The sequence below is a fragment of the Stegastes partitus genome, unplaced genomic scaffold (genome assembly GCF_000690725.1).
Source record: "Stegastes partitus isolate 25-593 unplaced genomic scaffold, Stegastes_partitus-1.0.2 Scaffold276, whole genome shotgun sequence".
Lineage (NCBI taxonomy): Eukaryota > Metazoa > Chordata > Actinopteri > Pomacentridae > Stegastes > Stegastes partitus.
The window spans coordinates 484,167-511,801 of NW_007578007.1; the positions used below are offsets into that span (position 1 = coordinate 484,167).

General features: G+C 45.6%; 1 protein-coding gene across 1 annotated transcript in view; it reads left to right on the top strand.

The window, feature by feature from the left end:
* The window catches only part of agrn (agrin), a 280,800-nt gene that overhangs the window by 245,652 nt on the left and 7,513 nt on the right, over positions 1–27,635 (top strand). The window contains exons 21-34 of the mRNA XM_008282560.1: positions 2,055–2,169; positions 3,630–3,749; positions 3,937–4,341; positions 6,178–6,370; positions 8,552–8,767; positions 9,554–9,783; positions 11,363–11,497; positions 13,947–14,037; positions 14,302–14,466; positions 15,054–15,165; positions 18,608–18,724; positions 20,421–20,604; positions 21,408–21,495; positions 26,061–26,285. Of these exons, the coding sequence (XP_008280782.1) occupies positions 2,055–2,169; positions 3,630–3,749; positions 3,937–4,341; positions 6,178–6,370; positions 8,552–8,767; positions 9,554–9,783; positions 11,363–11,497; positions 13,947–14,037; positions 14,302–14,466; positions 15,054–15,165; positions 18,608–18,724; positions 20,421–20,604; positions 21,408–21,495; positions 26,061–26,285 (2,396 nt within the window). The remainder of the gene's footprint in view (positions 1–2,054; positions 2,170–3,629; positions 3,750–3,936; positions 4,342–6,177; positions 6,371–8,551; positions 8,768–9,553; positions 9,784–11,362; positions 11,498–13,946; positions 14,038–14,301; positions 14,467–15,053; positions 15,166–18,607; positions 18,725–20,420; positions 20,605–21,407; positions 21,496–26,060; positions 26,286–27,635) is intronic.

Here is a 27,635-nt window from a genome sequence, read left to right on the forward strand (position 1 = left end):
AGCAGCAGCAGGTCACAAAGGCGTGTAGCTCTAATATAACAGGTAGAATCGTCAGATTTCCAACCGTCCAACGGTCCTTAAACTACTCATCTGTGTCCATCAGGATGAACAGAATCTAAGCCTACAATTGTGATAATTAAATCACTTTATTTTAAAATGTACAAACTATAAACCATTTTCTCCTTCTATGAAAATGATCAAATCAGCTCTACTCAGTTTAACCTTGAAGCCATCAGTGACTCACATGACAAACATTCAAGGACTGTTGGGCTGAAGTGCAGGTTGTTTACATCGAGCAGAGAGCAGAGCAGTGGCATCGAATTAAAGACAAGTAGCTAAATATCTTGTGTATGTGGAGCTGCTGGTCCAGAGGCTGACACTGAAATAAGAATTCTGATGATGTCAAGACAAAAAAAAACGTCCCTCGTATGTGCTCCTGTTTAATTAAGACTTTTCTGAGTTTGCACAGTTAGAAACTGTTTAAACTTAATAAGACAACCATAAAATAACTAACAGCTCTCTGTAGACTTGTGCAAAGACTAATTTGTCGATCGCTTGCCAAACACTTCAAATTCGAAAGCAGCTTCTCATGTGAGATTAATTAAGATTTTACAGCTATTTGAAGAATCGAGCCCTTCTTCTCGATGTGAGACACATACGGTCACGATGCCAGTTAGCATCCAGCGCCCGGACAGTCGCCGCGGTTTGGCTTCTCGCGGTTCACCCCGTTCGTTTCTCCGCCGTTCGTTTTCTCTGTTGAGCTCAGACCTTTGAACAAATGTCTCTGTTGTCGAGCCAGGGCCTCTGATGAAATGGGAACTGGTGTGTGTGTGTGTGTGTGTGTGTGTGTGTGTGTGTGTGTATACGCAGTACACATGTACCAGCTGTTGAATCAGTGTCACCAGCCCCCACTGGGACCTAATCTGCTACCTTACAGCGATTTGTGTGTGTGTGTTTGTGTGTGTGTGTGTGTGTGTGTGTGCGCTCGTTAATGCTCTCAGCCTGTGTGTGTCTCTGAAGCCTGGTGTGCCACTTGACAGCAAACACCCCTTCTTCATCTTCCAGCACACCCTCTGAGCACATACATACAGCTACACACACACACACACACACACAGACGCAGCATTAAAGAACCCGGCTGCAGGACGTTTGTTTGACAGCTTGTTGTGATCACTGGATGAATTAGGACACGTGACAGAAGGAGCCGGAGTGAAGGAAGATCAGGAGGTTTCTAAGTCGGGGTGTCCGCTGTGATTTTCCTCCCTGAGCCAGCTTCGGAGGATTTTATTTTTCTACTTTGCTGTCACACCTCAGCCCACAAATTAGACACATTTAGCACACGAAGGAAATAATCCCGAATCCTGCAGCTTAACAAAGTCACCTGAATCATCAGCCTCTCTGACCAGATCAGCAGCTTCATCGTGTCTGACAAACTCCTCGTGCTGAGCAGTCGTCTCTACCGCCAATCACAAGGGTTCCCTCGTTTAAACAAAGTGCCACGTGATTAGCAGTGATTGGCTTTAGTAAATTGTGGAGCAGCGGCCACACTGACGAGGGCTAGCCGGCCCTGTGGCTCCAGCAGCTTAAATCAGGATAATGCTCAAATTTTTCCTGTTGTTTCTGACTGTGGGGATGTGCTCCATCCTCCTCCATAACGAAACAGTGAGTTGTAGTAACTAAAGAAACGTATAACCACCGTACAGTCACTGTTGGCGTAGAAACCCTCCGGTCCGGCCTCCTGCTGCAGCGTTCAGGCTGGAACACTCAGCAGAAGTCCAACCAATCAGAACGTCAGAGCAGGGCGACATTTATCTTGGCTCCTCCTGAAAACTTGTTCCTATAATTAATGCCACAGCAGCAGCTAAATGTCAGTTTGTGCACCCACACCCAGCAGGTTCGTTCTCCGCACCCCCGGTCTGAGAGGCAGTCTTTCTTCCTGGAGATAGTGTTCGGTCTTCTGGAATTGGACTGGCTGCTGTGATAGCGTGGAGCTCATTACTGGCCTCATTTATCATCTCTTCTCTCCTCCCACTCTCTCTCTCTCTCTTCATCAGCTCAATGAATTGTTCAGGAAATCGGAGGTGCGCAAAGACTTCATGAGCGTCCGTGTCCGCAACCTGGCGCCCAGCAACTCCATCCTGGCCTTCGTGGAGGCCCACTTCAAACCAGGTGAGAGGAGAAACACAAACAGGAAATGTCAAAGATTACCGAACAGATTCAAAAGAAACTAGAGAACGATTCGGGGCCCCGAGCCAAAGAAGGCCTACTTTCCATGCAGACTCAGACCCGCACCACCTTGTTAAGTACATTTCATTTATCACTGATTCCTTTTGGTCTGCGAGGAAGGCAAAAATGAATCCGTGCTAGATTAATTAGTCCCACACAGATCAACTTCTTTAAAGTTTCTCTAAGTTTTCTCTGAGTTCCCATCACTGAATTTAATATTCCATATTTCAGCTTCTTGTGTAGGTGTGGCCTATTTAACGTCATTATTCTTCACAGCAGCTGCACAGGAGCAACCAGGTGGTGCCTGCATGTGGTCATCATAAAACTTAGATGGTGGCACAAACACATTCAAATAACTTTTGACAATTAATCCTTTAAAGAAACATCACCAGGATTTCTCCAAAAATCGTCTGAATATAGGTTAAAAACTTAAGAACTAAACATTTCCATTATTAAAATATCTCATTTAGAGGATTGTGCATCCTTGGCAGAGCCATGCGCTCGCTGAGTGTTTCCTACTTATTTCTTATTTGGCTCATGATATTGTGAAGCACTGAATGTTTTCCCTCACTTGAATCTTTTATTTTTAATTTTCTGTTCAATGCCAACTTAATCTCTGGCTTGCCTGTTTATTAAACACACACACACACACACACACACACACACACACACACACACGACGCCATGAGAAGGTTTCTGCCGCTGCTTTGAGTAAGCGAGTATTTCTTGTTGTTCGGCGCCAGGAGAAGTGACTTCAGCGGTTCTGCCAGTAAAGACTGTTGGCCTGTGCTCAGCATCTCCGGTACAGTTAAAGAACAATGTGTGACAGGAAGGAAACACAAGTGAAGATGCTAATGCAACCGGCTGTCACTCTTAAATTGGCTGAAAGTTCTTAAAAGTTTGTTGTCGTTGCTGTACAGCGCTGTAATCACAGTTAGGATCACTTCCCACAATTTCAAAGTGCAGAATATTTATTATTGGGCAAAGTAAGAATCCAAACGTATCTCAGAATGACTGGGTAGATATGTCACAACTAATCCTGTACTGACCAGAACACCAGCCTCCTCCTCCTCCTTCCTCCCTCCTCTGTTTTGTTTTCTATTTTTTACGGCTATCGTTCGGCGTCCTTCACATGGCCGACGGCTGCAGTTATGAGGCGCTCCTCCGTGGCCTGTAAAGCAAACATCTGTGGCGAACGTTATGAGAGCGATTCATCTGGAAAAAAGCCGGACAAGCGGTGGTTGGAGGACAAGTGGTCCGTGGAGACGCTCCACCTGTCATCCACAGGGCCGTCTGAAATATCCGCCGTAGCATTAAAGAAGCCTGCGTCCTGTGTTTGCTCCGGAGTGCTCCTCCGAGGCCTCGTCCTGAGTGGCTGTGCTTCTTGTTTGGTTTGTTTTTAGACACGAGGTACACCGTGGAGGACACCGTGGGGGCCCTGCTGAAACAGTTAAAGGCCTCCAAAGACACCAGCATCTCCGTGAAGAAGCCGGAGGACGAGAATATTCGCTTCACCAATTATGGTAATACAGTGTGGACTTAACAGAAGTGTGTAGGGATTAATAAAATGAAAGGGGGTGTTAAGTTATTCATGAGGTGATTTATCAAAGGTTTTATGGGTCCTGAATGGGAAACATCAGGACCGCAGGCTTAACATACTTTAATGTCTCTTTTTCCATTTCCTGTTGTTCTGCCCGGCTCTGCTGACAGGCCTGTCCTCCATCCCCATCTTCACCACCACCACCATGACGACCACAGCGTCGGTGACCACGGCGGCCCCCACCACCACCACCACCACCACCACCACCAGGTCTCCGCCCACCTCCCCTTACATCACACGCCGCCCACCGGGCACCACTCGCAGGCCCTTCAGCAGCAGACGCACCACCACCACCTCAGCACCGGCCACCACGCCCCGCCACACCACTGCAGCTGCCACTACGACCGCGCTGCCTCCAGCCACGACCATCGCACACGTCAGAGGCAGAACTCACCACAAGGCCCAGAAGCCCTGCGACTCCCACCCCTGCCTCCACGGGGGCACCTGCGAGGACGACGGCAGCGACTTCAGCTGCAGGTGCCCCGCCGGCCGAGGAGGCTCCGTGTGTGAGAAGGGTGAGCCGGCCACAGTCTCTTCATCCTCTTCGTATATATTAGAGACCGTTTTCGGCCCATATGTGTTATTGCTCTTAAATCAAAAGTTTCAAAGTGTGAGCTTTTCAAACTCAACTAAGAAAATGAGCCGGAACAGACTTTACCTGTAATTTGGTGCTGCTCTGATTAGCAATTTCAAAGAATTCACCAAAGGCTAACATTTACAGAGATTCTGCTGCAGCTAAGAGGGTTTTAGAAACTCCACTTCCCATTGTACCAATCAAGCCTTTGAGCTGTTCTGTAATCAGCGCTAACCACATCCTCAATGCTTTATTGTATTAACAAAGTAGGAGAAACACACCACTAAAAAAAACACCTTCAATCCATCCATCATCTCTACACCTTCATCCTCACTGGGGGGCTGGAGTCTATCCCTCAGGGTGAAGGCAGGTTCACCTGGACAGGTAACCAGTCTATCACAGGGCTACACTTAGAGACAGACAACCAAGCACACTCACATTCACACCTACGGACAATTTACAATCACCAATTAACCTCAGCATATTTCTGGACTGTGGGAGGAAGCCGGAGAACTCGGAGAGAACCCACGCTGCACGGGGAGAACATGCAGAAAGATCCCGGGTGTCCTCACCAGGACACAAACCGGCGACCTTCTCTTATATCATAATATAACGTATCTTCTCTATGAAGGATGACAGGACATCGCTCCAATAATCTGTTGTCCTCCATGTCTTGAAAATAAAAGTAAACTTATCAAATACTGAAAAAAGTAAAGACTTGAATGTCAACAGTAACTGTTCCTGTTTTTAGTATAACTTAGCAAAACTGTTAGTTTTATAAATTTAGATAAGAACAAATATATTAATGTTCTTTTTGTAGAAATAATGCAGTCATTCCAACCATCCGGGCATCTTAAGACTTTTCTTACTTCCGTCGTATTCTGTGAACCTCGGAGAGTTAACGGCAGTCGGAGCCCAGGACAGGGTGTCAGTTTTATTTTGGATTTCTTAAAAACTTGATAACAAAGAGCTGAGGTGTGCGTGAGTCAGACGCAGCGTCTTCTCCTCAGTGGCTGCACTTCAAACTCATCTCAAGTGGTTCAGACAGGTTCAGCATCTCAGAAACGAGCAGCCACTGAGCCGTTCACCAAAAGGCAACACAGAATCCAATCAGCGCCGCACAGAAAATCATAAATCAAAAAGAACTTCTTGAGCAGCACAACTCTTTTTGTTTCTTCCCTCTTACCCTACTTTGGGGTGTTTGGGAACGAGGAGCAACCTCATGCAGCTGCATCTTATTGACACTAATTGCTTTGATGGGGATTAGCTGGTTAGAATCAGTGTGTGTCTTTGACTGAGAGTGGCTAAATGAAACCATGCACACACACACACACTTGTACACACACACACACACTGCATGTGAACCTCCTTCAGATCAATTAAGTCATTAGAAAAGAGGGAGCTCATCAGCTGCCATTCTCCTCAGAGAGATGGACAGAAAGACAGATGGATGGAGAGAGAAGGAGCCCCGGGGAGAAAATGGATGTTAATAATCATAATTGTAGAGTCGGGGAAAAAAAACAACAAAGCTTCCCTGCGTATGCGTGTGTGTTTGTGGTGTGTGTAGGTGTGTGTGCATGAATGTGCATGTGGGTGAAGAACTGAGCTCCTCCTCCTTTTGATAAACTCATCAAGCATTTTGGAAAAAAAACCATCATTCCTAAAATAAACTGATAGAAAGGCTTGTTTTTCCACCATCGCTCACACTTAATTATGCACCTTAAAGAAGTAAATCACACAGTAATGACGTGACAAGTTTGTCTCGGTTCCTCCACAGTGATCAAATACTTCATCCCATCGTTCGGAGGCCAGTCCTACTTGGCCTTCCAGACCATGAGCGCCTACCACACGGTCCGCATCGCCATGGAGTTCAGGGCGTCGGAGATGACTGGCATCCTGCTCTACAACGGCCAGGACGGCAAGAAGGACTTCATCTCTCTGGCTCTGGTCAACGGCAGGGTGGAGCTCAGGTGAGACGTCGGGCGGCCATGAGAGCTGTGTTTGATTGGATCTGATGAGTGTGTGTTTATCCCCTTCAAGCCATCCGTCCAATGATGAAACTTTAACGATCCCTGTGAGAAACAGGGTCATTGACAGAGGATGTAAATAAGAATAAAAACAAGCATGCAGCCCTGAAGATAATGAGGCAAATAATGACAGTGAGTCAACATGTTGAAAACAGCAGCGCCTGAAGATAGATGGAGCTGCAGAAGCTTCATGACAGATCTGAACGGCTACGACCATAAAGGCTTTTAAGAATAACATTCACGTCGCTGCATTTACAGGTGACGGGAGCAGAGCTGTGCGCAGGTTGTCTGAAATAGGCATTTGTTATTTTTGATCACATGTATACAGATATAAGGCTGGATGTGGAAACATGCTGTTGGTATTTAAAGAAGCAGGGACAGAAATGGCAGATAGGTGCAGTCAGGATAGAATATCATCTCCAGACTTCATCCAACAAGTAAATGACGTCCTTCTTTTCTCCTGTAATGTCCTCTTTTCATCCACTTCCTCAGTGTAACCGGTTCAGCTGCTCTGCTTCTTATCAGCCGGCGTCACATCGCCTCATGTTCTCTGTTCATTTAAGAAGTGATTCTAAGATTTGACTGATTATGTTTAAAGCACATCGGAGTCTGCTCCAAAGCTACGTAGCCACCATGCTGACCCTATATGCTGCAGCCCTCGGTGGCCCTTCATGCCGTTTCAAGGTCGAGTCTTAAATTTAAGGAGTTTGAGAACAAGCTGCCCGCGGAGATAAGAGCGCAGAATCAGTGACTTCTTTTAAATCATTTCTTAAAACCCGTTTTATAGACTTGGTTTTATGTGATGCCTTCTTATGATGCTTTTTATGGTTTTTATTACGTTTCGTCTCCTTTTCGTGTTCATTTATATTGACGTTTTGACATTTTGTCGTCTGTCTTCTTAACTTAGCCGTGCTTCTGCTTGGCCTTCCTGTCTGGCTTCGTATTGTTGTGTTCTGATTATCCCGCTGCTTTTCTCTCTAACCCTAATTAAATTAATATTATTATCACGTTAAAGGTCATGCCCACGTAGCTGAGTTCCTGTGACTGGCTGTGGGCTGCACCGACGAGTCCAGGATGTAATTTATGGTTTTTAAATGGAGGGTTTCATGAAGAAGACCAATAAAGAAATAATGGATCTAATGATAAAACTCCAGATCCGGCAGCTCACTAGTGTTATGTGTCAGACCTTTGTTGCCAGGAAACGCCCACATGTGTTCCTCTAGCAGCAGGTTTGACTTGAAGCCAAAACTCACGAGTTTAGTGAGTTTATTCTGACATGTGAAGCTGGTGTGAAGTCCCGTTAGGACAGACAGAAAGATGCAAATAATATCTCCAGTATTATTTAGGAACAGTTCAGTTTCATAGACAGTTGAAACACGGAGCGTTCGTCTCTTCTCCAGAGTGGAAGTAAAAGAAGAAAGCGTCTTCAGAAGAAGCTAATTACAGATTCTGCACCACATCTGTTTTGAACCTATTATTTCAAACTTGATGTGATTTTTTTTATTTTTTTATTTTCGGGGTCTCATATTTCACTCTCACTCCCCAAAGTACTCTCAGTTTGGCCCAACCTGGCCAGGTTAGATGTCTCTATTCAGAGTGGAATCAATAGAAAACCAAAGGAGATCATTAGTCACTATGCTTTCAAATGCAGCTCTGCCTCAATTCCAGAAATACAGCTGTGAGATTACCACCCACAGCTCTGTGAATCCAAGACGTGGGGAGAAGAACTAATTATTTGTGGCAGATAATTGCTGTCAGGTTGTGCTAATACTACCGTATGTGTGGGTGCACATAAACGGAAGCGTCTTCCTGTCATGATATGGACTTTTTATTCAACAAAACCTCATTAGATAAAAGGTTGAGTTAAAATGAGGGCGTGAAAGAGATTTTTTAAATGAGTAGCTGCTTCATTTCAGTCACATACTGGAGTTGGGAATGCCAAACGGGAAGTTTTGTACCTCTTTCCTTTTATCCATCGCTGTCGTGTTTAGTCATGAAGAGACACTCGATAGATAACAAGGGTTCTCTGGAAAACAGCCTCCACAGGGGGCGCTGTCAACTGGTATGACGTGATTGTTGAATAAAGATGACTGAAGCAGCATCTAACATGCTATACATCAACAGGTTTAACACAGGTTCTGGCACCGGCACAGTGATCAGCAAAGTTCAAGTGAGTCAGGGCCGCTGGCATCAGCTTGTGGTGACTCGCAATCGGCGAAACGCCATGCTCAGCGTGGACAACGAGCCCCACATCGAGGGCGAGAGTCCCCGCGGCACAGACGGCCTCAACCTGGACACCCACCTGTTCATCGGAGGAGTGCCGGAGGAGATGAAGCAGGAGTAAGGCTTCCTTCCTACACTTACACCATTATGATAATAGTCGCCGACAGAAAATCTATCAGCTGTGGCTTCTGTCAAATTAAACCTTTCGGTCTACAGCTTTTAATATTGAGTTCAGTGTTCCCGCGTTTCCAGGCAGCGCAGTTATTTAGTGTAAACCTCCTTTCCATAGTAATTAACCCTGTTGGAGAGCTTGGAGGGTGAAAAACTTGCTGCGTTGAGCTCCTGTTGGTGTACGATGCCAAAACACAGGTTCATCAACGTAAAGCATTCTATCTGTTTGAAACTCTGTAATGAATATATCAGCGATACAATGCAGTATTTAGACTGTAAGTTCAGTATTTGAAACCCTCTGATGTTTCTAGTTTCACTTCGATATGAAGTCCTGCACCTCGATGGAAGCAGCACAGCCACAGATGGAAGTAGAGAGAACTTAAAAATGTCTCCTGTGCAGCATGAAACAGTAATAATGCTACAAATCATTAAAAAAAAGTAAACAGAAAAACTTGAGCATTGATTTTCTTGTATTATTTATTATGTTCAGGCGTTACCGATACATGAAGAAGAACTGAGACTTTACACACTGTAAATATTTTACATTTTAGTTTGTTTTAATGCTTTTAGGTTTCTTTGAGTTTTAAATTGTGTTGTGCAGAAATTAAATTGTGCAGAAAGTTTGAAATCCTGCGATTGTCTCTGTTTTACGGTTTCACAGTCGGATACGTGACCGGTGGTGTCATACCTGTAACTTCTTCTTCTTTCTTTCTGTCTTTCTTCTGTTTTCAGTGTCAGGGAAAGGACGGCGGTGGCCACGGGTCTGGTCGGCTGCATCCGCCTCCTGGACGTCAACAACCGGGTGCTGAACCTGCAGGAGACCGGCGGCGACAGTCTGTACGGCAGCGGAGTGGGTGAATGTGGAAACAACCCCTGCCAGCCAAATCCCTGCAAGAACGGCGCCGCGTGCCAGGTCAAGGAAGCTGAGATGTTCCACTGCAAGTGCAGCAAAGGATTCTGGGGTAAGATGCTGACAAAGGGAAACTTCATCGCTGTTGTTCAGCAGTTTTTCGTACAGTCACACCGGAATTTGTGGACAGTCGGGGGACTGTGAGAAGGTAATTCCAGTCTAAGTGCAGGGAAATAAGTAGAAAATACATCTCATTCATATGTAATTTTCAAACTTTTCCAACACCTTGCAGTTCAGATTATGTTTCTATGTATATCTCTGTGCTGCCTTCTCTTCGGGGATTCACTGTGGTCATGCCTTACTCACAAATCCTAAGTAAGCTTGACAGCCTAATTTGACAGTGTAACTCATGCCCCCAGCAGGAGGGCTGCGAGTCATTTTGTAAACACCATCGAATCTGTGTGCCCAACACAGAAATGAGGGATTAAATGTTGACGCCGTACAGAGAACATGAAAACTTTCAACAAATTCTCGGTGATTGGCCTTTGGCCTATCTCTCCCTCCATATCCCTTTCTCCTCTTTCTCTCCCTCCAGCAGATGGCAACTAACAAGCAACTCAGAGAGCATATAGTTAAGAGCAGACACCATCAGGGCCTAGCCAAGCGTGGCCCGAGCTGGTTATAGTGCAGCCTGCTGCAGAAAGTTTCTCGTAAGAACCAAATTAATTGTCAGAGTTAACTTTTATGCTTGAATAGTAAAGGATTTTATTCTCACATAGGGTCAGTGGTTATGAAAAGCCCCTATCAGCCAAGTTTTAAGAACCATTTCTTCTCATTTAAAATGTGTTTCAATAAAGTACCACATCACATTATTGTTGCCTTTCATGTGTTGTTATTATTGAGGAGTCTGGCTGTAGATAACCCACGACTCAGGAGAGGCGCCGCTTTGATGAAAGCCGTGTTAGCAACACGGTGCAAAATGAATGGTGATAATGAGAACTGGACACCTGCCTGCAGACTCACATTCAAGTTAATTTTGTCACGATGTCAATTTAAAAGTGGCCAAGATTGCCTGTCTCGAAGGGAGGGACGGATCACAGGCAGGGAGAAGAAAGAATAAATGGGTGGGGAGAGTTTTGGTTGGAGGGAGGACATGTCAGGACAGCCAGGATGAGTGATGGAGGTGAGAGAGTATTAGAGTTAAAAGATGTGAGAGGAGGATGAGATATGAAAAAAGAGCTGTGGTAGGGGAAGGAGTGAGAGCGGCGGATAAAAGACAGCTTCCAAAAGCGAGAATGAGGAAACGGGGGAGCCGTGTGAGCTCAGCGGGGATGGGGTCATTACGGCGCTCTACTCACCACAGGCTCTGACTGCTAAAGTAATGACGGGTGAATTCAGATGGGCTGTGGCAGAGGGCAACACCATCATCCAGCAGAGCCTTTCCCACGTCGCCTTGGCCCCAAAACATGGCCGCGTGGCGGGGAGGCTCTCCACTGTTTAATCTGGATGTGTAATATTTCTAAATCCTATTAGAAAATGACCTCTATTACCGAGGAAATCCTCACACCCCACTTCTCGCCCCTTTCTTGGCTCCCCCTCCTCTCACATGGAATCAAAGAGACAGTGGTTGGAAATGTTGCACGCTTCATCGGTGGATTTCTCACGCTGGATGTCTGTGTGTGCCCGTCTAGGTCCGACATGTGCTGACGTCCACGATCCATGCGAGCCCAACAGGTGCCATCCGTCTTCCCAGTGCCAGGCGCTGCCCGAGGGAGGCTACAAGTGCGAGTGTCCCATGGGACGTGAAGGGAGGCACTGTGAGAAAGGTAATCTGACTAAGCACTGTACATTGTGGTGTAACATCGCGTTTCATGCTTCATGCTTCAGTTGCTGTCCAGTGCAGTTTGGAATCAGCTGAGTAGCACCCTCCACAATTTTGCCTATTTTTCTCTCCTTTGCTTTCCGCTCTGTGACATTTCCATCCATCCTGAATCGAAAAGGGAGATCAAACGCAGGAGGGGCGGGTGAGCCTGCAGGGTGCAGGGGTTGGGAGGGTTTGTGTGTTACAGAACTGAGCTCGATGATTGGCCCCGTTGGGCCGTTCACCACACAGACTCGGCTACGCTTGTTAGCGGGAAAGCAGGAGTGAAGCGGCAGCCTTCCTCCGCTCCCTCCCTGCCTATTCACCCACAGGTGTTGTGTTCAAACATGTTTGTTGGTACTTCGTTTCACGTGGCAAAACCGCTCCGCTGCTGGGAAAAAGACCAGAGCACGACTCAGCTGCTTTTGAAGTTCATCATTAGCACTTTTTGCCGGTGTCGCGTTCTGAAGTCGACTCAAGTTTTTCCCCTTCCTGCCTTTGTAGATGTTGTCATGGATGTTTGAGAAGTTGACTTCTGCAGCTGCAAATTAAAGAGAGTACACATTGTGCACATTCCTGACAACAGAGAAACATGCACCCTTGTACCCCGGGGAGTGCAGAAAAAACCAGATGGGAGTAGCCTCCTTCCAAGACCTGACTTCCAGTTAGCAGGTGATTAAAATGAATTGAGGTGAACCAAAATCAATGATGTGTGAGCGAGAGCGTCTTCCATTCCAAAGGGCTATTTTTTCACAGGAATCAATGAGATGACTAATCGCATCAGTCCTCCTGCCCGCTGTGATTAATGGGAGCGTCAGTCAGCCAGAGTGTCAGCCCCAGACAGCGGCTCACCGATAAGGCGGCAGCCATGCCGACGTCCCCTCTGCACTGAAAACAGTTAAAGAGACAGGTAGCTTAGAGCCCACTCATCACAAGCCTGAAGGTGAATTAGTAGTAATATGAAGTGTTTGCATCTGAGTGTGTGCACTTTCTGCTGAGCGTGGTTTCCATTTCAAATCTGCCAGAGTTCGTGAGTCCGACTCGCTGATATAATATTCACAGTCAAGGACTTTTCTCAAGGGTGTTCCAGTGGTATTGAATGGCCTACTTTCCTCGCTGCTTTTACCCTGTGATAGTGTAAATCATTACAATTTAGCAATGAAAGCAGGATCACTTGGACTCGGCAGTCCATGAAAACCAACTGGCGGGGGGAGTTTAAGCAGTGTTTTACATTCAGCGGCTTGGCGAGGTGAAGTCAGCGACCACCTGAGTGTCTGCTGTGTGAGTCACAGGCAGCCTGAGTTCAACCTGCTGGAGAGCTGATTGGTTGTGGGCGGGACCAGGACAGCAGCACAATGTGCATTCCAGCTGCTTTGCCTTTCCAAATTTGATAGGGTTACTAATTAGATAGCATTCCTCAAATATAAACTAATGACGTCAGTGTTTACCATCGACCTTATCAATAGATGGAACAGCTCTCCAAGTGTTGCTGTTCTTTCTGTGGTATTTCAGCAAAGGATGAAGCTTCAACTTGACTCACTTCTCTTGATGGTCAAGCTCAGTCTGTCCATCGTGTGGTGGTGTGGCCTTTCCTCAGATTCCTCTAATGCTTTGGCCTCGATCACGGTGCTTTCAAGAGCTCTCCTATAAGAAACTCCATCCTGAGCAACTCCAGTTTAGTGCACGATTCCTTGTTGTGTGCAAGACTGTTTTCCCTCTCCTCCATGGTGCGTGCCATCATCATTAGCAGTCTTGTGCACAATAGCTAATTAACTTTCTCATCTCCGTCTGCCTTCTCCATCCCGACTCGACTCAGCTAATCCCAGCCAATTACCAATAAAGGCTTTCTTGCCGGCTACATGGATAGGTGTGCGTGTTGGTTTTGTGCGTGTGTCTGTGTGCGTAAGCCTCTGAATGATGGTACTTTTCGCAAACAACATCATAAACACATACCCCCGGGTGACACTTGAATGATTTTTAATGTCAAGCCACTTGTTCGAGGGATGGCACGGTGCCTGTCCTAATCACTCCAGACAGCCAGGAACGGGACAGCCAGACGTAGGCTCGTCGCAAAGAGATGAATTTGTAAAAAGGCCTGCCAAAATACAATGGCTGCATTATTTCATAGGTCCCGGCTGTGGTGTTAAACTCAGCATGTCTCCAAAGGCTCTTTGTTATACGGTGGCGGGCTGTGTAATCAGTCTGACGTAAGGGCTTCTGTTTTTTTTTTTTTTTTTAGTTTGAATTTCTGTCAAGAGAAAGTCTTAATCCTAAAGGCTACAAAAACACAAATCCATCTCTTTCCATAATGCTGACAGGTCTCTCGAAGATGTACTGACTATCCCTGAATTTCAATTTTTGTCAGCAACCAGAACGGGACCGGAGGTTGAATACAGTCTCTTTGTTTTTTCCAGTGGCTGAGAGGAGAGGGGCTTACATGCCACTGTTCAACGGAGACTCCTACCTGGAGCTGAAGGGTCTCCATCTCTACGGGCACGATCTGCGGTAAGTCCTCTGTCTCAGTGTGAAACCTACACAGTAAAGCCATGTATGCATTACTGAACGCTGGATATCATGTAGTTTTCATAGCCTGAGCTTGTTCTGTGCCTCAGGCGGAACTGCCTTCTGTAAGCCTGAACTGAATTCACAATGAGAGCTACACAAATAATGTTATCCAGACCCAAGCATGTAGAATACATCGTACCTCTGAGTATGTACTGCAGCGTGTCGCTAACTTTTGCATTTGTTGTGCTTGTTCTACACCTGCAGTCAAAAGGTCAGCATGAAAGTGGTGCTCATGGCCAACGACTCCAACGGGCTGATCTTCTATAACGGCCAAAAATCGGACGGAAAAGGAGACTTCATCTCTCTGTCTCTGAATGAGGGCATCCTGGAGTTTCGCTACGACCTGGGAAAGGGCCCAGCTACCATCAGGTTAGTCTAAATCCCCAGATGGAGAGACTTCTAAGGTTGCCATTGACTGTCCACTTCATGCAGCTTTAACCTGCCCGTCCACTGGCTGTGTGCCACTGTTTTCACAACCACCTTTACTTTGAGAAAAAACAGCAGCAACCTTCTGCTGCTTAGCAGAGGATGTGGATCATGCTGCAAGGCAGCTCTGCTCGTTTTCTATCAGTAAATTAGCCATTTTAATGACAGTTCTTGCCTCCCTGCATGCAAATGTTCCACTGAAACACCTCGTCTGTCTCTATTATGATTGGTGTGCAGAAGGTCAAGCGGCCCAGACTGCTCTTCCCCGTATAGCAGAATGATAATGAGGTGCAGCCAGATCATTCTACGCTGCCAAACGGTCCATCTGTGGAAGGCTGCCAATATTTGATATTCTTAAATATATAACAACAACACATGAAAGACATGCAGCTGCTGTAATCCCATGACGATTACGTGTAGCATGCTACACACTAAACACAGCAGGATTGTGACCTCCGCTGGTACGAAGCAACAGTCGAGTCAGTTTTTCCTTGTTTCTGACTGTTTGTGTGTTTGTGTGCGTGGTTCAGGAGTAAGGAGGCCATCCAGCTGAACGTGTGGAACACCATCGACCTGGAGCGCTCCAACCGCAAAGGAGAGATCATGGTGAACAAGAAGGACCCCGTTCGAGGAGAGGCACCAGTAAGAACCCAGCAGGCTGACGATGCTCTCGGTTTTCTGCTCTAAGCATGCAGGGCTGGTGGGCCGGTGCTGTGCTTTATCCCTGCTTCTGCCCATATATTCTCATCTGCGTTCCCGTATGTCATCTGCGCCACTTCTGGCTCCTACTCGGCCCAATAAAGATAATCCCAGTTACTAAATCAGCTACAGCTGAATCAGCAAACGTGACCTCTTTGCTGAGGGTTTGCACACAGCTTCACACCTCCAGGTTGTTGTGACGCTCTCCAGACATCCTTCAAGGTAGGAGGAAGAGCTCCAGATGTAGACGGTCCGTTTGACAAGCTGTCCTAATTTTGTAATTTTTTTTTTAACTCTCAGCTTGACACACAGAAATGAAATCAGCCTTTACTGCTGGTATACAGTCAGTTTTATGAATCCAGCCTTTCAGGAGGAGTCTGGGGAGGTGGAGGCAGATGAGAGAGATAGCAGCAGCAGCAGCGAGTAGAGCGTAATGAAACTCTTAAGCCCAGCGCCTAGACCAATAAAGCAGGTACATGCTTCCAAATGAAGGTGATCTAACAACCTGATAAGTCTGTAAGTCATCCAATTATATTAAACAGTGTAATTTGTGATTATGAACATGAACTGTGCCAACTCCATCATCCTCCTCTAAGATGCAACCCTTTATTTTCCCCCCGCTGCCTCCCATCGCCCGCATGGTAATTGTGTTTTAGTCCAGCATCAGAGGGAGAAAATCCTATTAAAGAAGAAGAGCAAGGGGAAAACGTGAAGATGGATGTGGGGCTGGAAAGGACGGCAAAAGGATGAGCTTAGACTAGTTATGGAGCTCAATGCAGAGAGAGCCTATCCAGTGTGGCTCTCAGCTAATTCTCTCCTACTGAAGCTTTAGGAGGATGTTGAGGGATGCTTTGCCCAGAGCAAACTGAACCATATCAAACATGTATGGATAACCATAGCGTGCTGAGATGATCATCATATCAGAGGCTGCTCGGGCTGAGCTTAATGAAGCACCAACGTTCAGAGGCACATAGCTAGGCACGGGAGAAACGAAACCTGCTTCACCTCATATTGTGAATGGCAGCGGTCTGTAAATAAGACTGGGCTAAGTGGCACTATTAACAGTCTCTCATCCATGAAGTTTTTTTTTTCTTTTCATCTTTTCCCAATGGCACCATCTGCTTCATGCATGCCCTTCTTAGGCTCGCCGTCTTATTTGCATTCAGTCTCGTAAGTGTGAGCACACACTGGCACAGCTTTGTGGTTGTAGGTATCCGTACAGTGTATTTCACGTGTCTTTATTCTTATTTAATGTACCTAATGTCTCACTTCTCTGTGCTACACGGCAGCCGCTGTTAATGCTCTTACAGATGTGTGCAGTGAGTGAGTACATGAGCTGATGTGTGACAGTGTGTGAATGGTGAGCTTCTGCACCTGTTTAGCTCCGCATGCCTCTTTGTTCACAGACACTTACTAGTCTTCCCCTAATAACTCTCTTCCTCCCTATTTTCTTTCCTTCTCTATGATGTGCTGTCTGGAAATAAGAAATCACGCAAGGTAATGAGACGAGTCCCAGTCACACCTTAGCCCGTGTTTCACCACGTCCCCTCACCCCATTTCTCCATGCAACACCGGGAAAAAAAAAAAGCTGCTTCTGCAGAGCTGTGGGCAGCTTTAGAGGTGCCAGTTCTGTAGAAAAGTTTGCCATTTCATAAGCTCCGACGCGCACACAGCACTGAAGAAGAGATGCTCTTAAAGAACACGGTTTGGCTTTCACCTCGGTCCATCTGCTGTGGGGGTGGAAGGGGGTGGCAGGGTGGGAGGCAAGAAGGAAAGAGGCAGTCATCTTAGTGACGACCATTGTTTTTAGCAACAAAGAGACGTCTTCATTAGCCCGGCGTGGGCGGGGATATTACGCCAGCGCCGCGTGCCTGTCGGAAAGTGAGAGCGAAGACACGGGAGGCGAGGAGGATGTATACCGTAGGAGATGTTGAGGTGCTAAGCCAAGCCAGGCTGTTCTTTTGTCATCTGCTCTCACTTGTTTTGCACACAGGAACATTCCTCCATTATGTCATGAAGTTTCTCACTCTGTCACCCACTCACTCGTTCATCACAACACAAGATTTACTAAACATCACTGAGCACGAGTCCCTGCATAGAACCAGATGTCCTCTTTCACCAGATTGTTGCCTGTCTGAGACACGACATGATGTACCATTTCATTGCATGAAAATTTCCCTTTAGACTCATACAAGAAGTACTTTACATACACAGATAGTGAGTGCTCCATTTCCACAAGTAATCTAAAACGAGATGCAAAACCAGGGGAGCAGGTTCAGTATTCATCTGTAACTTGACCTGCAGAGTAGGTGAGTGTTGGAGAACAGTGATGTCTACATAAAGGCCCTGAGGTGACCAACTTTGTCCTACAGTTGGTGACAACTTTTGGCAGAGCCTGGAGGCGCCAGCCACAGCTGGGTCCAGCAGCTCTGGCCAAGGTCCCTGCCCTGTCTCTGTTGGAAGCAGCTCAAGGTGCAGTGACACAGCCCCGGGCTCCAGCCAAGCACCGCTGCCTCCTGCACTCCAAATCTCATCCTAAATAAAAGCCGAGCCGACGCCAGCTTGCCTGCACAAAGCCTGTTTATTTGGCCTCTTCCATCATTTTTCCAGCAATTAACTCCACTTTACCCCTCTGGCAATTACTGCCCTACATAAAATAAAGATCATTAATTCCTTCCTTCTGAAGTGGGCCGGCTCTTCCATGCACAAGAAGGAAGCGGCACCTTGCTAATGCAAAGCAATTGTCCCAAAGGTTTGGTGGAAAGAATCGAATTTCATAGCCGTCTGCCGCGCAAATGAATTGCAATTAATGTGCCTCCACACTCAACTGTTTGAAAGGTCGGTGCTTATAATCAGCCATTCATTAGAGATGTCTGTAAAGGACCATCCATATCTCCAGCCTGCTCCTGATTTCCCTTTGTAGTCTCTTTTTATGTCACACAGATAGGAGATAATTGACCACTCTCTCTGAGAGACAGAGAAATCAATTATGTTGTAATGTATCAAGTGTATTGGCATGGAACTGAGGCGAGGAAGTGCAGTTAAAACCTCTGCTGGCTGCAGTACGGATAAATCCTTTCTTTTTTTTTAATGGGACAATCTATATGACTGTGACATGTCTGCAAATGTGGTGTATATGTATTAATCTCACTCTGTATATCTTGAGTAAAAGGATACGACTTATTCCAGCTCCCTGGACACAAACATTACTCGATTTACTATAATAAAACCTTAAAGCATTATGTCCTCAGTAGAATACCCCAGAGACAGACTGAAGGTGGGGTATGGAAACGATTAAACCGGGCATTGGGCAAGATATATGTGCAGCCTTTTTCTTGCCGTTGTGGCTCAGCAGCTGAAACCTGTTTGTGTCCTGTCTCACCAGAACACGCACGTAGATCTTAACCTCAAAGAGTCTCTTTTTGTTGGTGGAGCTCCCGATTACAGCCGACTAGCGCGAGTGGCTGCGCTCACAGAGGGCTTCAAGGGAACAATCCAAAAGGTAAGCAGCGACGAGCCTCTATTTCTGACAGGAATGTTGTGGCACTTATTTTCACAACTCTGGGCCCTTGTGTCCTGAGACATGCAGCAGCAAAGTCAAGTGATGAGTTATTAGCCGTCCAGCTGTCATACTACAGACCCTCATATTAGTCATTTTCCATTATAAGCTCACACTGTGACGGCCAGTGACTCTGCTCATTTGGATTAGCATGCACTAATAATAGAATGCACATTTTGAAGTCCCTCCATTTTGCTATTCTCAGATCTTTCCCTGACAGCTTTCCAGTTTTTTTTTTTTCCTTCCCTCCACTTTCCAGCAAAAAGCTCATCTCTGAGTGCCAAAAATATCTCCGTAGAACAAAGGCAGGATGTTACTGTTTGTGCAAACTTGTCATTAGTTCTCCTCTACAAACTTTCCCTTGACAGTTTCGAGCAAATCAAAAGCTAAATGTGGCATTTGTCTTCCTCGGCCTGTGGGGAATAGTTAATTATGAGGAAGATGGTATGTATTCTCGGTCTGATGTGCTGTTTAGCATGTGTGTTGTATCCACGCCTGCTTCCTCACACGCTTTCTTGTGCGATGAAAGCGGAATTCATCTTTAGAGGTACACGTTAAACTGAACCGACGGCATCGGTGCACGCACTCGCTTGTTTTGACGAATTAGGTTTAATGATTCTTAAGCAGAAAACACAAACCCCTTTAACTGGATGCTTTCCTTTAAATAACAGACACGAGTGGTAACAAGGAATCTTCAAGTGTTTTTGCTAAGACAGAAAAATGTAATCAGATAATTTCAACACCAACTAATTAAACAGAGCTAATGGACATGAAGCCAGGACCAGGATTATACTGTACAAGCAACCCCACTAAGAAAGGTCTCTCAAACATGATGTTATTTTACTGCCAAATCTTGCAGATGAGTTGTGGTCAACTGGTCCGTACCTAAAAAAGTAATTGAGCTTCAAGGAACTCTGTCTGTACAGGACGAGGATTTTGTCTGTGCTATTAGCCTTGTACGTACCATTAGCAAAAGTTTCTAACAATACCTGTTTGGTTGTTCTACTGTGGACTCGTGTTTGACTGCAATATAAAGTCCTGCAGCTCTATGGCAACAGCACAGCCATGACTAGAAGCAGAGAGAACTCAGACATGTCTTCTGTGCTGTATCTATAATGTCACGCTCCTAAAGAAAGAACTTGTATTTCTTTCTTTATTTATCATAACATAAAAAAAAGAAAAGAAACTGCACTCAACATGTGAACCATTTCTCCAACTGTGTTCTCAGCAAACAATGGAGGCTCCATATGTTGTAGGTTGATGTAATATTTAATAGAAAACCTGCTTTTCAAATCCACCTTCAAGTTTTGGGTGGAAATACTTCAGGATGCTTTAAGTTTGGCACTTATTTAATAATGAACACTGGACAAAGAATAATAGTTTTGATGGGCTTTAAAGGGTCCTCCAGGGATTTACTGGGATTCACAACAGAAACATTAAAACAAGGCTGAGATGTAATTCTTCAGTACATTTCACATAATCCAGCGAATACTGTGCTTGTAAGAGTAGTTCTGGTAAATGCCTTTTTTCATGTCCGTGCCTCACTGCAGCCTTTTGGTTACCTTCATCTGTTTAGTTCCAAATTAATGCATAAAACCAGTGGAGTGCTTCTTTTGAATCGTGTGCTTCCTGCCTCCAGATCATTCTGATGGGTACACCCATCCTCAGGGAGGAGAATGCATTGCGCTCCAGCAACGTAGCCATGTTCCAGGACCACCCGTGTTCCCAGGAGCCCTGCCACAATGGCGGCCGATGCAACCCCCAGCTGGACAACTATGAGTGTGTCTGCCTCAGCGGTTTCTCAGGGGGACACTGTCAGAACAGTGAGTATCTCTGCTACTGTCGTCGTCTGTCCTTACAGACATTACGTTTGTCAATGGACCACAGAAAAACCTCTGTGCTTAAGTGCATTTCCTACCCCAATTTTAAGCATCACTGTAATCGGTCTTTGTGCAAGCCCTTGGTTAACAATACTCGGTGGGTTGAGATCACCTTATCATGGCGGTGTGCGGCTGCAATGAATCATTGTAGCTGAACAAATTGTTCTATTTCCTCGTCCAACATTATCAGGTTTTGCTCTTAGAGGACACAAAGCATTTTGGCTGCTTTAAACCATAGTATGAGTGGGATTGAAATCCGCGATGCTTCCATGTAACAGCTTTTTCTTGGCTTGTCTCAATGGAAGGTAAAATATGAGGCTCATTTTTCACCGCATATAAGACCTTTATTTCCATTGTGTTCCGTCTGTGCAGGATGATAATGCCAATATTAGACACGTGACGGCTCTTTTATGTCAGCGCCGTTCTGTATTGATTTCAAACTAATGCAGCAGTTATGAAAATGATGAAATGTGTCAGTTGAATATTCATGAAAGAGTTGCACATCCCTTTCATCATCTTCATGCTACTCTGTCAGACGTATACCCACTCTGGCTGATCTGTCTCACGCGCTCAGCCTTCGCCATTAACCTTGTGCGTGTGGTCGGCCGTCCCTTTCACTGTAATTTAAAAACTACCAGCACTCCCCCACACCGCATTCGCTCACAACCCAGTGCCTTCGGGTCTGATAGCTGAGCCCTTATTCTAATCGATTGGTGTGATCTCATCCTTTCACCCCTCCTCCACAGCCATCTACGAGAAGTCCGCTGGAGAGACCGAGGCCATCGCCTTCGACGGGCGGACGTTCATTGAGTACCACAACGCCGTTACAAAGAGGTAAGGGAGAGGACAAGAGGAGCGTCGTCATGTATTCAGCGTCATCCTCCATCTCCATTGTAACAGCTATTAGCCAAATAGCCCCTCTGTCTCTCCATATCATCCCTTGGTAAGCTGTGATGACAGTGTCGATGATATCATCAGTGCCTGGGCTTCAGGGGTGAACTAGGCGCTTGGCTAATAGCTCATCCCCCATCTATGGCCGTTCTGCTTCGCTTTTGACAGGATTTCATTAATTAGCGAGACAGTTAACAATCACAGCGTTGCCCTGAGCGCGCTCAGTTCACTCTGTGGTCTGCGGCTTAGTTGGCGTAGGTGCTGGACAACAAGCACGCACCAAGATTAAACTTTTTATCCTATTTTTAGTGTGTGAATGTCTATTTTTTTTATTAAACTGGCATCCAAAGATGTATTGCCTGCAATTTTTAACACCCTGTAAAGGCAACAAAAAAAAAAGAAAAGAAAAAGCTGATGACGTGAACATGTAAGAAATCCTCTCCCTTCAGGCAGCTGATGAGACATTTTTACTCTGCCATCCATCTAAAGGCTGGCAAGAGTGCGCCTCCAGGTTGGCATAAACAAAAATGTTTATGTGATGAACCTGAAAAGACGTCAGGCATATGGTTGTATATCTTCCTCTCACAGCTCTTCACACAAACACTCAGAGGTGTGAAAACCGGGCCACAGCCTGCAGATCACCACCACCACCGCCATGGAGACGCACAACTCACACTCACTCAGAAACAACTGTGTCTCTATGTGCATCTCTGCTGCTGTGTGTGTGTGCATGGTGTCGGCGTTCCAGATGCGTCACCCTCGTCCTGTCCTTCAGTCTGACCTCCCTTGTCGTTGTCCACGTGTGTCTCTTGTCTCACATGAATGTCCTTCGCTGTCTTTCCTTTTCACTCAAGCCAACTGACCAATGAGATCCCAGAGTAAGTAGACTTTAAGACTGGCTGTTGTGTCCAGTATCAGATCAAGCCCAACTAACAGCAACAAAAAAAAGATCCATGTTTGATAGTTAACCCGAATAAAAAGATTCAAGTACATTCAAACCATCTTTACCGTTAAATTCAGATTTGCTATTCCAGCTCCATATCCATGTTTTAATTTGACGGATTTCATTACTTTAAAACACATTTTGTCATTAGATGCTTTCTTTCTTTCCAACGCAAAGGGAAGCATGGATGTGTGCATGATAAGCATTGTGCTCAGCCTCAGAGAAATGAATTGCCGTACTAGGAATGTGCAATATTTTATGCATGGTTGTAACTTGTTCACCAACAAAATGAATTGCCGTGCACTTTATGCTGAATGGCATTAAGCGCTGAATGCAGGAAATGAATGAGACCCTAGAAAACTGCAAGAGGAGGATATACTAAATACCCCTTAACCTAGTTTCTGATGCCTGTGGAGTTTCTGCTCGGGAAAACCCTCGGTCATGACTTAGTTATTAAGGGTTTTTTTTTCCCTTCCTCCTCATTAGCTCGGTAAGTAACCTCTTTTTAAAAAGTCTCACAAAGCGCCGAAGCAGAATTCAACTCAAATTAAGCCGACTGGATTCAGCCCAGAGTTCCAATCCATGCCAGGGCTTCTGTCATTTCATTTTTGCCAGATCTCTAACTGTAATTGTGAATAATTACAGAGTCGGCTGTACAGAAAGGCTGTGACATGTTAATCACAGATTTGTCTCCCTTTGTAGATTAGACCTCCAATTGAGATCTCTCTGCAGTGTGTAGCCATGGGCATCAATCTCACTTAGCGGGAGGGGACAGTGGTCCTTGGAGCCAGACTGTCAAAAGTTTAATGGATGTCACATTCGCTAAGAGCCTCAATGAGCATGACTCTAAGCAAACCAGACCCTTGGCGCGGCGCTCTGAAGGCGTGCCAATCAATTCAGCGTGATTTGATTTTGTAAAGGAAATGAATGAGCGTCTTCAGAGGTCATTAAGTGCCGGTAAGGCCAACACGTCAACCTCTCACCTTGGGTTAATGTGCCTGTTACTATTTACAGCAGCCTCTGATCACTCCTCCTTCACCTTCTCCTCCCCGTATCTTGAAAGCTCAGGTCGATTCGCTCAAGCTCCATTATTTCAGTGACAAATCATATCTGGCCATGACTCTCAGCTGATACGGAGCTTGACCCCATTTTTTGACAATTGCCCAATTTTTCTCATTCACTGCTTTCATCTCTAGACAGAAGGTAATTGCTGCAGCACTGTAGCGTGCAGCGCCATAAATATAAAGGAGTAGTTCAATAATTGGACGCTGACTAAGAGCGGACTTTGTAGCGGCGTGCACGCTGACCATGAATGTACTTAATCTTGTAGCTCACTTTTTTTTTTTTTTTTTAAATGCTTGATCCCGAGGCATTTTGCTGCATTAGTCATCCATCTAGCTCCGAGTGGTTCCCCTGAGAACCTCCTTTATGGTGTTGTGGTGTTATCAAGGCTAAGCTACACACTTCCTATGATCACACAACAGTTGTTATCGACTCTTGACATGGTCGATATTGTAGTAGAGCAGATAAGTGAGTGCTTTTTGCAGCTCCAGGTCTAAACTGGTTTGTGAGTTACCCAATGGGCTCACAACATCCTTCCTTCCTTTCCTTTTTTTTCCCTTCTTGCCCCCCTGCGCTCACACTGCATGCCGTTGACTTTCTCCCCTGCTCCCTTAAGTCCCGAGTCTCTGGAGAATCCGTCTGACCAGAGGTGAGTCTCTCAAAGCTTTCAGAACTCCGGTACCGTCTGCTTTCTTCGTGCCTCCTCATTCCCACCCCTCCATCCTCTCCAGACAACCCCTCCTCGACCCCTCACAGGGCTAAACCCTCCTCCGCTGAGACGACATGTTACCGTCAGTGAGATGGAGTTACCAGCACCGACCACAAAGAGCCTCTGCATGTGCTTCAGTTAATTCTGAAGTTCAGAGCTCTGTAGCTGTAGCCCCTTTGCCGCCACGGCTGGTTGTTATTCTAACCACTACTGCCACCTAGAGCTGGAACAGAGCTACACATGCTGAGAGGCCTTTGAAGTATTTGAATGTGAGAACTAGATAAACCCCTTATTTTCAAAAAAGAAACACCATCATACCAGAAATCTATGGAGCCGGTGTGTGTACGAGATTTAGAATGCTGCGCGGCGGCGTTGTTTTATTCATGATATATTCAGCACTTTTAATAACCTTGACCTTATCACTGACAAGCCGCTTCGATGGAGATTTATTGGGCCCTGTAAGCTCTTTGAGGGTTTGCCAGGAGAGGCTTCACCGAGCTGTATTTCTGTTTTGTTTTTGCTTTTTTTTTTCTCTCTCTCTCTCCAGGGAGAAAAAAAAAATAAATGATGCTCTGGAATCTTTTTTTTTTTTTGTTCCTGTTTACCTCAGCGGTTTCAGTTAATCAACGGGGTCGAAGTTTCTAACCTAAGCATGCTTTTGAAGAAGAAAATCTAATCTGATTTTGGATTTTTTCCGTCCTTCTGCTGAGGTGAACCAGCGTTGTTGTTGGCCTGAGCTGTCGCCTTGCTTCCAAAGTTAAATATTTCTTTTTTTTATGTCGTTGCTTATTATTTAATAGAAAATTCTCAGAGAAAATGAAAACACATTTCCTGCAGATTACAAAGTGCTTCACTCTGTTTCTCTTCATCCCTCCCATATCCGGTCCTGTGTGTACTCCCATGTGCTTCCCTGTTTACTACGCTGACTCTTTGTCTTGTCGTCTGTCTCGTCTAATCTCTCGCTCTGTGCTGCTGTTGTGTTTTTTTTTTTTATTTAATCCATGTGTCACTGGGTCTTTGTGGTGCGTGTCCTCACCTCGTACTTGTGCTTAAATACCCTTTGAAAGAATGTGAAAGTAGTTCCATTTGGCAGATGCGCAGACCATTGTACAAAAACTGATGAATGGAAATTGAGGGTATGATTGTGTAGATGCCCGCTGTGTCTCTGCTGGACTCACAAAGAGCCTTTGTAAGTGTGTTTGTATGCAGGAATAAATGTGACGGTGTTTTTTGTGCGCTCACACACATGCAGAGGAGGCACGTCGCTGCTGTGTGTGCCTTCCTCACTCAGTGGTGACGGCGGTGTACAGTGCCTCTTAAGGAAAGGCTAAAGTCTCCTCGTCTCTGCATCCAAATCAACCCTGCAGCTGTAGCAGTCAAGAGACGGGAGATCAAACAGCTGCCTAAACAAAACACACACACCAGAAACACAGGAAGCACTGAGCAGCAGTGCAGCTCAGGCTCAGTAGGATGCAGAAAGCTAACAGCCAAGCAGCCCCCTGCTTCTCCTCAACTCGGTTTGCGTCCTGATTTTCCTTCAATATCATTCTGTTTGTACGAGACCACAGAGCCCAAGCTACGGCGCTTTCTGTCTCAATGTGTAAGTAAACTGAAGCATATGTCATCCTGGAAACATGGCGAATGTACCTTTGAGACAGTAGCCGAGGTCCTTTGCTTCATATAAGCCACTACAAATAACACAACCCCACTGAGCTGTGGTAGCTGCCCGGAAGATTAAAGCTCTTTTTGGTGCATTAGACCCAAAGCTAACTAATGTATTTTCTGCTCTCCCAGTGAGAAGGCTCTGCTGGTGAACAAATTCGAGCTGAGCATCCGGACCGAGTCGACCCAGGGCCTGGTGCTGTGGAGCGGGAAGGGCGTGGAGCGCTCAGACTACATCGCCCTGGCCATCGTGGATGGACACGTCCAAATGACATACGACTTGGGCTCCAAGCCCGTGGTGCTGCGCTCCTCGGTGCGCGTCGACACTAACCGCTGGATACGCATCAAGGCCAGCAGGTGAGGAGGAGTGAAAGCTTTTACAGTTAGACCAGGATTAGGCCTAATCCACATTGTGTTTGTGTTGCTGCACACTGTGTGATCTCTTGCATGAATCCTCTGTTGCACAGCAATCCCCAGCTGCAAGATGAGTTTGATTAGTTTCAGATTAAGGTTATTTTCACGCATGAGTGCGACGCAACACGCATCAAATTGCTTCGGCACAGCAATGAATGTTCAAAAAGAAGGAATGTGCTCCTAAATCACAACATGTTTTGGCGTATTATAGAAAATGTATACTGGGAATAATTAATACAATGAATGCAAATTGAGCGTCTCTGTCAACACAGAGGCTGTATACTCACAGTATACTGACGGTTGTTCGAAGGCCGTGTATATGGACACATAAAGCACATTTAAAAAAGAATAATCTAAATAGAATAAATACAAATGAATACCAACTATGCCAAATACAGGTCCTCTGCAATGTTCCTATACTGGCCTTAGGTTTCTTTAATTGCATATTAATGTAGAATCATGCAGTACGTAAGCAGAGTATCAACAGCCATCCATTAAATGTCATGATCATGTCAGCTAGTCTCCTGCTCTGAATCAAATCTTCTATTGATTTAATTGCCACTAAACTGTTTGTCACACAGGAAACCATTCTGAGACCCTGACACGGTCCAGCCTTTCAAACCTCCCATTCAGACTTGTGGCATGTGTATGTACAGCTATACATGAATAACAAGGCTATAGTTTATTCCATGGATAATGGATGCAGAATCACTCCAGAGGTAGAAAAACATTAAATGCATACCTTTGTCACGCAGCGATGTCACAGTAATGGATTCCTCCATTAGAAGCAAATTAACCGCCTGAACTTTGAAAATGACCCATTTAAAGGGATCCGTATGATCTGTGCTTTATCGCCGCTGAGCATTTGCTTTCAGCATTGCTGTGAATGCAAGTATCTGGGATAATTAGATTGGTTTCATCATGTACAGCAAGAATAATCGATCCTCGAAAAGCTGCTGCATCCATTTCAAACAGGGATTTAGCCAAATCCCATCCGGGCTTACAGGGAGACCACATGTTGCTGAAAGATGACATAATTTGGATGCTGATGATGGTGTACATCGCAGCGTGTGGCGTACAGCTATCATAGTTACACAGCTATCTGTGTTTGTGACTTGACTTTAATGACAGTCTCTCTCTGCTGGAAGCCCACTTTGGTGGGTTCAAATTTGCCCTATCTTCACAATTCTTAAGTGTGTGCTAATGCACAGCGCGGAGCCACCTAAAATGAATGGGGCTCTAACAGCATCTGTTAGCTGAAAGACAGGCACATTTAGAAGACTGCTTGGCACA